Below are 12,059 nucleotides of genomic sequence, written 5' to 3'. Positions count from 1 at the left end.
GGGGAAGGTTACACTGTCTTGGAGAGCTGATGTCAGTTTCAGGCCTGGATCAAATCACCCATGTGGCCCATTGTGTGTTGGGGAGCTGGAGCATGCCTGCACACCCGGTGCTCTTTGTTCCTCCATACTGAGGCAGCATCCCAAATGCTGGCCTGTGCATATAAGATCCTACACATGTAGGATCTTACACATGTAGGATCTGTGCATATAATATCCTACACAGATAGGAACCAAACATGCTGTTTAGACTTCATGGGCTTTGCCCTTTCTTAATGCTGCTGATTTTATGTTTTATAATGACTTTTAAGGTTGTTTTAATATTTATATATAAATTATTGTTTTAAATGTGATTTTTAGGTTTGTAAGCCACTTTGGCTGCCCTTGGGGGAGAAAAGTGGGATGTAAATGAATAAATAAATGTAAGCTGAAATTACAAGGTCAATTACTGGAATTTTTCTGCTCGACACATATAGGCTGACTTCAGATGTTCCAATCCCAAGTAGAGGTGTGAGGATAGTGTGCTCCAGTTCCCCTTCAGAAGATGGGAAGGACCAGGTCACAGATTTCCAGACAAATGGAAACAGGTGTAGGGGAGCTGTATATATAAGGAAGAGCTGCAGAGATAAGAAATTGTGTATTGATCTGAAATAACCAGACAGTTCTTTAGCTGCAGATCTCAAATTTTCTTGTCATTGTAAAATCTGAAATCTTGTTTTGCAGTGGGCTGCAAGCAGAAAAGTGCTGAGACAATGGAACACTTCCTTGAACCAGCAGGGGCTTTTGGTGAATTGACCATTCGGTGCAACAACAAGGCCATACTCCCTTGCAGCGCAAGTGGGCCTTTGCGGCGGAAGCGAGAGTTCACACCTGAAGAGAAAAAGGATACCGTGTACTGGGAGAAGAGGCTGAAGAACAATGAGGCTGCCAGGCGCTCCCGGGAGAGGAGGCGCTTCAATGACTTTGCAATGGAGAGCCAGGTGATTGCTCTCCGTGAGGAGAACCTGCGTCTTCGTGTAGAGCTTCTAGATCTGAAGACCAGGTTTGGACTCATTAACCTTGACGCCCATACCCCTTGTATTCAAGACATTCGGAATGTCAAAGTCCATTCTCTCCTCCAAGATGGCTGCTGGTTTACAGCCCCACATTCCACTCCACTCACACAAGAATCCACAGATTTCATGTACAAAGGAATCACCTCCAGAGAGCTACTCAACCAAGACCCTAAAGATATTCCCTCAGTCAAGCATTATGATGTGAGCTCCTGGGGTGCAAAGAGTCACAGTGAATCCACTTTCACATCCACCTTCTCACCAACTTACCTCAACTATCACCTCCTCCAGAATTACTCTTACCACTTCCCTGTACCTGAGAACTCTCATTTACCACCAGTTTTGCCAAACAAAGCTGAGATGGGGAAGGAAGACCCTCAGATCACCTCAGATGAAGATGTACAGCAAGTGATCAAAATTCCCTCTCACAGGTTGATTGACACTTCTGAAAACCCCCAGGTGGTCCAAACAGCTCTGCCTCATAAACTTAGGATTAAGACAAAAAATTTCAATTTCTGGGATGATGGGAGCATCAGTGGTCATCATAAACCAGTAGGAGAGATTGTTGGCATGGATATTTGAAAATTGACTTAAGGCATATTGGTCATCTTTGTGAACAGTGAAGAAAAAGAGTTAGGACAGTGTTTCTCAAACTGTGGGTCGGAACCCACTAGGTGGGTCTTGAGCCAATTTCAGATGGGTCCCCATTCATTTCAATATTTTATTTTTAATATATTAAACTTGATGCTACCATGGTATGTGACTGCATTTGGGGAAATGTTACAGATCTGTACTTTTAACAAGCTACTATGCATATTCTTTTAACAATGATAGTAAATGGGACTTACTCTTGGGTTAAATGTGGGTAGGATTGCAGCCTAGGATTTTTAAAAATTGACCTGGTTGATGATGTCACTTCTGGTCATGACATCACTTCTGGTGGGTCCTGACAGATTCTCATTCTAAAAAGTGGGTCCTGGTGCTAAATGTGTGAGAACCACAGAGTTACGATATTATTTTCCAGTTATAGTTGTGAGACCGACAACACACCAGAGGAGGGCAGCATTTAGGCATGCTCCTGAAATTCTCCTAAATTTTCCTCCAGATTTTGGAGTTCCCACTTAATATTTTTGTTTCCAAACTGGAATTGATGGGTTAGGAACCCTCCATTTTCCAATGTAGAAAAGTATAAAGAACATAGTACTGCAAATTTATATAACTGTGCTTCCGGGAACCTGCCTTGAGTTTTTGGGATTAGATGGAATAAAATGTAATAGTCCTCATATCCTACAGTTACACTGCTTGGACCTGCAAGATATTTTCTCCCTGAACTAAACTTGATCTTATAGGTGGCTTTTTATTCCTTTGCAACTGTCGCTTGAACCAGGCACTAGTCATGCCATTGGAGTGGATACTGCATCCTGTGCGGGAGCAGCCCTGGAGGTCTCCTTTGGGTAAAGGAACATTTGTTGGTGCAAGTCTGTGGCCCTGGGAAGGCAGAACAAAGTTGGGAAGGGGGGTTGGATATTGGTGGTGCTGCGGTCGCCATTACTGCCCCTTCTCATCCTCGACACATCCCCTTCCCCCCTTGGTCTCTGTCCTGTTCCTCCCCCTTCCTGTGATCTCAGGCTTTGAGGCCTAGAATTAGGGCCCAAAGCTAGCGTTCTGGACTTTGTACATCATTGAACCAGGCACTTCAGAACAAATCAACATGCCTAATCAACATGCAGGAGCTCCTGACAGCTGCACTTGAGCTTCAGCTCACATCATTGGTGTAAGGATTGACATAAGTGAGTGAACACACCCTCCAGGACTAGATTTAGAAATGACTGCTCACAGCCCTGGGTCTAGTCCTGAAACAAATGTAGCACAATCACACTACCATGGATAGCCCTTTGAAAGTGAAAGTAACCACAGAGCTGACATGAAATCAATATCAAAATGCCTGTGAAACTCAGATCATCCTCATTGCTGATGGGTCTTGAACTTGTTTATTCTCGGAAAGAACTGGAGCATTAGCATCATGAGGAAGGGGCTGAAGGAGATCCATATTCCTAAATTTGAGAGAACAGTTTGCCATTCCCTTCTAATAGTCATTTGTGGCATTTGTCTATCAATATGTCAGTTACATTACATCAAACTGAGTGAAACCTACATCAAAAGGAGTTGCTACTTCCCAGTGGAGGACATGCTCAGAGAAACCCAGAAGGTGGAGCTGGTTCCCCACACAAAAGAAAGGTGCTCTGGCATTTCACAGATGAAAATTGCATAAGTGAATATTTCATAGGTGAAAAATAGGGCTGCCCTTGACCCCACCTGATCTCAAGCTGAGATTCTCTGCTCAAAGTTCCCTCCAGTCAACAGTGCACACTGCTAGAGGCTCAGCACCATCAGCTGTATTCAGCCACAGCCTATCCTCCACAAATTTAAAAGCAAAAGGCAATTGTTCTTTAGGCTAAATGTAGACTGGAAAAAACCTAACTGTCATTATAAAATAATAATAATGCAGGTATTTCTATACCGCCTTTCTTGGTCCTCAGATTTCTCCTCGGACTTGATTCAAGGCAGTTTACATAGGCAGGCAAATTTAAATCCTCGTAGGGATTTTTACAATTTGAAAGAAGGTTTCAGTCTTTCAAGAAACCACAACATTCAGATGTTTCTTTCTTGATCTGGTCGCACATTCTGGCCTCCATCCTCCCATGCTCAGAGCAGATGGAATAACTCGGCTCAGCTTGTCAGCTACTTCAAGGTCGCACGGTGCCGGTAGCCTCGAACTGGCGACCTTCGGATGTTATCTTCAGACAAATGGAGGCTCAACCCTCTAGACCAGACCTCCTGCCCATTATGTTATCAATAGTTCAAAATACAGTATATTGCAGCAGTTGCAGGATGCAAAATGGCAGGCTATGCGCTGCATGTCATCTTAGCACTCATGCACATAAACTAGAGCCAAAATGTATCTACTCTCCACTCTGAGATCTAACTTTTAGAACAGTGATTTTCAACCAGTGTGCTGGGGCACATTGATATGCCACGCATGGTCCACAGGTGTGCTGTGGGAGTTTGGGGAGGCTCATTTATTAGTAGGGCCATTGGGGGATGAGAGTCCCCTACCGGCAGTGCAGTGTACCTATTGACAAGACCCAAAAAAAGCTGTCAAAGAAACTGATGGTGTGCCTTGACAATTTTAGCACCTTGTCAATGTGCCATGAGATGAAAACGATTGAAATTTGCTCTTCTAGAGACTCTGGATTGGGACCTGAACACAGAAGAACAGTTAACATTAACAGAACTGTAGCTTCCAAGTCACGAGAAGTTGTGGTTCCGCTTTACTCTGCACTGGTTAGACCTCACCTGGAGTATTGTGCCCATTCTGGCACACTTTAAGAAAGATGCAGCCAAACTGAAGCAGGTTCAGAGGAGAGTGACGAGGATGATCAGGGGGCTGGAGGACAAGCCCTACGAGGAAAGGTTGAGGGAACTTGGCATGTTCAGCCTGGAGAAGAGAAGGCTGAGAGGGGATATGAGAGCTCTCTTCAAATACCTTAAGGGCTGTCATATGGAAGAAGGGCTAATTTATTCTCAACTGTCTCTGAAAGTAGAACTAGAACCAGTGGGTATAAAATGCAAGAGAGGAGATTTTGATTAGACATCAGGAAAAAATTCCTGATGGTCAGGGCGGTTCGGCAGTGGAACAGATTGCCGAGACAGGTGATGGACTCTCCCTCACTAGAGATATTCAAGCAGAGGCTTGACAAGCACCTGTTGGAGATGCTCTAAGAGGATTTTCTTCCTAAGGCAGGGGGTTGGACTAGATGACCTAATAGGTCCCTTCCAACTCTATGATTCTATGACCAATTGTAGTAACTCATCTAAGCAATGCTTTACCAAAACATTCCCAGGAGGTAAAAATTCAGACAAAATAGGGCTAGTGGTTTATCAGAGATGGGAATCCCAAAATAGGGGCTGACCCTGGTAAATAGGGACAGCTAGAACATGTGCTTAGAAGCGTGTCTTCATTTGGGGGAGAATAGGAGCATTGTTTCTTGCAGGGGAAGGTATGACACTTTGTACACGCCACACAAGATGCCAGAGAACAAAAAGTTGACAATCCTCATTTTGAATTTGCTTCCAATTTTGCTTGTTGCCAGATCCCTATTATGCCTTCTTGTCCAGGGAATTTGCAGATAAAGAGATTTTAATAAATACACAATTTGTGTTATTGTTTTTATGCTCTTTCTCTTTTAAAGGAAAACAAAACAGCTTTCTTCAGCTCATTGTCACTTTGGGGGGAGGGGGAATAGACCTGCTGAACAAGGGCCAGAGATATGGGAAATTGATAAGTACCTGCAGCGAGGAGCTGTGTGCCCTGCTGAACAGCTTCTTGCAGGCAGAACAGACCACAGGAGAGATGTGTTGTTGCGGTTATAACCACAAGACAAAAGCAGACATACACTGGCCAAGGAGGCCTAAACTGGATTGTCTCACAACAATGACCAATTTCAGGTTGCTGGGAGGCTTCAGGGTCATTACCAGCACCCAAAGCTAGAAAGCCTAGACAGAAAGAGGCCATTGGGAAGCTGCTCTCCCAGGTTAAGAGATAGTCCCAAAAACCGGTTTTGCTTCCTTGACCACCAGGTTCTACCCCCAACTTTCCACACAAGTCAGGATTGTACCACTGACCCGTCTCAGAGTCAAGCTACATATTATATTAAAAGCATTTAATTTGATTTGTGTTTTTTATAAACTTAGCTAGCAGCTGCTAAGAGGGGCCACACTCTAGATCAGGACCATAGCATAGTGCAAAGGGGCTTTAACCTGTTTTCCCACTACGGTACCAGTCTGGAACTCCTCCCCACAGGTTGCTGTTTGGAGGGAAGCTACATTTGGCTCCACTGACAGCCCCCTCCATAGGGATAGAGCAACCACAGGACCCCTTGACAAAACTGGGACTGAGCCAAGGGAAATTAAATTACATCATTACAATTGCATCAAAGGATTAAAGCTCCCATTCCATGCACTTTTTTCCTGATCTGTAGCATAGCTTTGGGGGGGGGGGTGCGGTACAGCACAGTAAGTCTTGCAGGTGCCATAATGCCATGTAAGAGGCTCCTCCCACTTCGCAAAAGAAATTTTGCGTCAGAGGTTGGTAGACCTTGAATTGAGATCTGCAAGAGCCAGACTTTCTGTGTATGTTTTTCTTGGGGATCAAGCTCTTGCATTTTCTCCTGCTAGATATTTTTATAATATTGTTATTCCTAAATTTAGGATTGCTTTTACTAAAGCTGGGTGTAATGCACTTTTATCAGCAGTTCTTTTGGGGCGTTATGCAAGGCGTCCCTATTCAGAGAGACTGTGTCCCTGCCCTCAAAATGTGGTGGAGACAACTGCCCACATTGTTTTGCAATGTCCACACTATGACGATTTGAGATCTAAATTTATCTCCCCGATCTTCGGTATTGAAACGGGGATGCAGGTGGAGGAGCAGCTTGCTTTTCTGCTTTCTGATGTATACTCGGATATATCACTCAGGGTTGCCTGCTTCTGTTATGCTGCACAGTTGGTAAGGAAGAAAATTGAGAGTGTAAATCTCTGATTTTATGGTTTTACATATGTGTAACAGGGTGTTGGTTTTAATTCTGTGTATTTTGTTTTGTTGTTTGTGACTAGCTGGTCGGATGACCGTAAATAAAGTATCTATCTATCTCCTCCCACTTGCTGTTGGAGACATTCTGGGCAGCAGCGGCAATGCAGGGCACAGCATCAGCTAGAGAGTGAGGTGCCAGCTGCAGCTGTGTGCACGCTGCTCGCTGCGCAAGTGTGGGATTCCTGCAGACATGGGGCCCAATTTTGTCAAATGGGTCAAACTGCCCTAAAGTTGGCCTTGCCTTCTGAAGTCCTCCCTGTTACTTTCCACATACAAAAAAGCTCAGTCAGATCCTGTGGCCTAGTAGCAGGTGTAAGAAGTTTGGGTTGGTCCTGTTTCTTACAGACCCCTGCCCACTGTTCATAAGAAGGACCCTTCTGGATCAGACCAAGCATCCTGCTTCTAATGGAGGCCAACCAGGAATCCACAAACAGGGCAAAGTCAATGGTCCTCTCATAATGTTGCTTCCCAGCACCTGGTATTCAGATGCCTCCTGCCTCTGAAATTGGCAGCAGCAAACTTGCAGCCATTGATAGACAGAGACTCACATTCCATGAACCCATGGAGACCCAAGGTGCCCTTTCAATGTTCTCCCACCTGCATGGGAACCTCCTAGGCATGCATGGATCGAGGGAGTGCCTAACTGACCCACCCATGTGGTCAAGGGCCAATCATATGAATCTTTTCAAGGACTAATTTCATGAACCTGAGCTATGCAATCAATTCTCATCCATGTGGTTTAATGAGTGACAGTTCCATTGCGTCCTGGACAACTGTACCCCACTCAAATGTGTCCCAGTCCTGGACATTTGCATCTGTTCTTTTTGCATTCCAAACATTTATGTCCCAATATATGTAAATTTATATTAGATGTACTTTTTTATTTTTAAAACACAAGGGGAGGTTAGGGTTAGAGTTGGGATAACAGGCATAGAATATATAACATGGGGTTTGTTGGCCGGTTATAGTTTGTTTGGTGCTCAGTTATAGTGGGATGCAAATGACTGGGATGCAAACAAACAAACAAACAAACAAACAAACAAACAAACAAACAAACAAACAAACAAACAAACAAACAAAAAACCCAGATGTAGGTGTCTAAGGATGCCAATGACTGGGACGCATTTGATCAGCACACAATTGTCCAGGACACAAATACCCTAGTACTGGTTTGATGATCTCCCCCATGTGAAGGGATCCACCCATGGGTAAATGATGCTCATGGAACTGAAATGGTGTTTCAGGGGCACCTGAGATGGATCTTTTCCTGTCCACCACTATGAGATCAGATTGATGGCAGCTCCACCACAACTTCCTGGCCCTGGTACTTGAAGATCTCTGAACCATAGGAAAACATTGTCTTGAATATGAAGTTGTAGGAGGGGAAAGGTGGGGTGAAACTGGTTTGTCTTTATGTGACAGCTTCCTCCTTCTGTGGTGGTGGCAGTAACCACCCCGGCAGCTGTTGTCTTTTTCTTCAGAATGCAGCAACTGTTACCCTGCACATCCCTGATCTTGTCTGATCTTGGCAGCTAAGCAAGGTCAGGCCTGGTTAGTACTTGGATGGGAGACCACCTGGGAATACCGGGTGCTGTAGGCTTATACCATAGTCTTTTGAGACTGAAGGTTGCCAACCATTCCCTATGAACAATGCTGCATCAGCACATTGTAGCACTTCTAGAGGGCATTGTGGGGTAAAATTGGTAGCTGCCAGCCATTGGTAAAACCCTCTTTTGCCATCTCAAAATTGCCCCTCCCCTCATTTTTGCTGCCTGCAAATGGGGCGGCATTTTAGCTCAGTGGTGTTGTTCACTGGTGATGCAAGAGATTGAACATGGAACCTCCTGAGTGCAGTGCAAGGCTGCTACCACAGAGCTATTGTGGTTTCCTGTCCCTCTGTAAAACAAGTGACCAGAGCTTAACCATTGTCCAATGGAGCATCTGGATGAAAGGTACGGATTCCAAATTGACTCCCTGAGTAATAATCACACGAACCATATTCCTAGCCTATGCAAACACATTGATTTATTGGCTTCCTTCCTTTCCGTCTCAGCCATGAGCTACTGTGGAGCAACCCAGCCCATTTCAGTAGCACTTCCTGTGGACAATATATGGCCCGTGCTCTTCATACTGCTGCTTTTTAATCCAACATGGTTGGAAGTTCGTCAGGGATGCCAGAATGGATCCTCCAGTCCAGACGGAATAGTTCCGCAGTGGATTGGCTGTGACTTTTACTTTTGTGTTAGTCTGCAAAGCAGTCATGAACTCGTGAGTAAACCTCTTTTCAATTCCCTCAAAGAGGGACGACCCCCCACATAACATGATGTTTTCATACATTTCCTTCCGGGATTCTTCAGGGACTTTCCTTGCACTTCTTTGGGCCATGCCATGGATGCCAACAAGGGTGAGGCCAGGCATTTGTGGAGGGTTGAATAACATCTCTGGGCACTGAAATCTCTCTTTCCCCAAAGTGATAATTTGGCCATCCGGCAACTGGTAGTCCACCATGTATTCCCTTTTGGGACGGTTCCACTCGGACTCAAAATCAAGGGCGACATAACAACATTTTCGTTTGATGTCATCAACAACATCCAGCATTCTCTCGTCAAAGTAATGCCCCATGTCCTTAAGGAGATCCATCATGAAAGATGTCATGTTGGCCCCGGCAACGTCCATTCTCTCCGTGGCATGTGGCAAGTTGTACCCCTGATGGACTGGCACAGTGTGAGTTACTGCATACCCCGTGTCGACCACCAAGCCACTAATTTTGCCATGGGCATAAACTGACAACACTGACTGATAGGCCACATACATTCCTGGAGAGTTGAGTGACTCAAAGACCACCTCCACCAACTTCTCTCTGTTTGTAGTTGGGCAGAGTGGAGGATCAGACATTAAGAGTGCGTGGTCTTCAGGAGCAACCCCAAGGCCATGGTAAAAGAGGTGTCTCCACAAGACTTCAGCTGCTTCCCAATCTATGATTATACCATGCCTTACTGGTAAAATAAGATCAAGTTCAGGTTCTAACCTTGCTTTTTCCCCAACAAATGTATCTGGTCGTTCTCTTCTGCTCCTCATGGACTTCTCTGTAGGGTGTCCAACCAAAGTCCCAATAATAGCCTGGGGAGTCTGTTGACCGGCAAACCCAGCTTTACATGTTCCAGAACCAGTGTCGATCACAACAGGTCCTGTCTTGACAACTGCTCGTCCTCTATTTGGGGTACTTGATCTCACTGAGACACCACCTCTCTCTCTTGAAGTCGGTCTAGACCTTCTTGTGTGATCCAGTGAATGTCCTGGGGAAGGGGTCCTTACTCTCACATGCCCTGAGCTTACTGACCTCATCCCTGGACTCCGTGATCGTGAAGTCCCAGGACTTTTTGGCCTGACACTTCTGAATGACATTTTCAATTGATTCCACTGTTACTTTTCACAAGATCAACTAATGAGCTACATTTTCAGAGTACTGAGGAGCTGCTTGCCCCTACTGTTGTCATAAAGTAAACTATGACATCTCACCAGCAGCTTGGGTAGATTTGTTTAAACTAGACAATTGATATTGTCCATTGGGATGGCTTTCCTCCAACCATTGCTTGGGAAACTGGGTCAATCCGCCTCCTGCTGTCTTCTCTGCCTGATGGCTTTGAAATGTTCTACAGAAACAATGGGCCATGGGTTAGAATCCTGGAACCTTAAGGACAGATAGAACATCACGCATCATCCAGGCTCTCCCTTGGGATGAACTCTACCAGATTCTATTTGGGGAAACTGGGGCTCCTTAATGAGAGGATTAGTCATAGAGGATAACAGTCCTTAAATGACACTGCAACTAAACAACTACTATCTGCACCATCCAGGTAGGTGATGACTGGAGGAAAGGCCTTTTTGGTCTTGGTATCCTGCAGATGACTGAAGGTAGCTCACTTGATGCCATTGTTGTTGACCTTTCAACACAAAGAAAGTTTTCTTCTAGTTTCCCTGGGCATTTCAGCATGCTTCAGAACCTATTTTATGGCCTAATCCTGACAAGGATTGAGCCAGCACAAAGTGGGGGGGGGGTTTACAACATGACTGTTGTCTGTAAAATGACTGCTGATCATGCCCTGCTCTAGCCTGCTGCTCCACTGGAGCTGTTAAGTCAGCGGTAGGTGTGGGCAGTAGGTGGCAGGTGGGCAGAATGGCATGGGGAGGGGTGAATTGAGGCCAGGAAGGGGGTGGTATGTCCTATCCCCCTTCCCAACTTCCTGGAACCTGGGTCCACTTGGACTTGCACTAGCAAGACTGGCACAGATCTGAGTAGACCCATTGGGGCAGTAGAGTCATGCCCCCCAGGCCAAGGAACAAATGTTTCCTTACCTTGAGGTGGCCCTGCGAAATGCAGCACATTCCCTGTGGCGTGACTGCATCGGTGCTGGAGGAGTTAGGTAGGATTGGGCTACTTTGAATTGGCTTGGCTGGATTGCATTGGTTGTATGGTGCCTGTGCATTTATCTTTGTTTTGCTTGTGTTCTTTATTATTACAATCCTGTTATTGATTGTACGTCGCTGCAAGAGCTGTACTCAGTAACACCTCCATCAAAATGGGGGAATTCTTTCCTCTGAAGTTGAGTGCCATGTGAAACAGCAATAAAGAAGATGCTGTTGAAGGCAATGAAAGCATATTAGCCCCATCTTACCTAGAATGCACTGCTCCTGTTAGCTACAACAGGACAACAATCTTGGCTGAAGAGCTCTGTAATGAAACAGCACCAATGAGGTCAGCTTTATTGTACTAAATCGGGGTGAATGGATGAGCTCGTGGGCTGTGCTTTTTTATTAGATCCCCAGAAGTTTATTTTATTTTTATTTATTTTTCACATTTTTATACCACCCTTCCTCCAAGGAAGTCAAGGTGGTGTATGGTGATGCTGTCTTAAATGAGTCAGCAGAGGGCAGGAGAGATTCAAATTATCGTAGGCTGACTGACCAAGGGCACAATCCTATTCTGTGCTGGAACAGGCAAGCCAAGAGGCTTGTGTTGTATCCAGCACAGGATTGTGGCCATAAGCGGTTCAACCAGAGGCAAGGGGGAACTTTTCCCCTTACCCCTGGGTAAGGGCTGCTGGGGCCTATAGGTCTTATTGGACTCGGCAAGTCCAAGGAGAGCAAAACAGCTTGGACCGGCTCCATTCTCCCTGGGAACGGAGGTTGGGACCCGGTATAACTGCCAGATCCCAGCCCTGCCTCCTGCTCCCTGCCCCCCCACAGGGTTGCTCACGGCCTGCTCTCCCCCCACCCAGGAACGCCTCCCTCGCACCTTGCACTGCCACCTTTTGTCCTTGCATTTGCTCAGCTGGGCGGACGCAAGTGTTGAAGAGGAA

General features: G+C 45.6%; 2 protein-coding genes across 2 annotated transcripts; one reads left to right on the top strand and one right to left on the bottom strand.

Annotated features, from left to right (window-relative positions):
- Positions 1–749: 749 nt before the first annotated feature.
- On the top strand, positions 750–1,631 carry NFILZ (NFIL3 like basic leucine zipper). The gene has a single exon (XM_066635584.1). The coding sequence runs from the start codon at positions 750–752 to the stop codon at positions 1,629–1,631; it is 882 nt and encodes a 293-aa protein (XP_066491681.1).
- Positions 1,632–8,784: 7,153 nt separating this feature from the next.
- ACTL9 (actin like 9) lies at positions 8,785–10,104 on the bottom strand. The gene has a single exon (XM_066635579.1). The coding sequence runs from the start codon at positions 10,102–10,104 to the stop codon at positions 8,785–8,787; it is 1,320 nt and encodes a 439-aa protein (XP_066491676.1).
- Between the last annotated feature and the right edge of the window lie 1,955 nt (positions 10,105–12,059).

The sequence above is a fragment of the Tiliqua scincoides genome, chromosome 8 (assembly GCF_035046505.1).
Source record: "Tiliqua scincoides isolate rTilSci1 chromosome 8, rTilSci1.hap2, whole genome shotgun sequence".
Taxonomy (NCBI): Eukaryota; Metazoa; Chordata; class Lepidosauria; order Squamata; family Scincidae; genus Tiliqua; species Tiliqua scincoides.
This window is presented reverse-complemented; position numbering and strand designations above follow the sequence as displayed.

Coding starts and splice junctions, on each gene's coding strand:
- NFILZ (XM_066635584.1), top strand. CDS start 750: ATGGAACACTTCCTTGAACCAGCAGGGGCTTTTGGTGAATTGACCATT.
- ACTL9 (XM_066635579.1), bottom strand. CDS start 10,104: ATGTCATTCAGAAGTGTCAGGCCAAAAAGTCCTGGGACTTCACGATCA.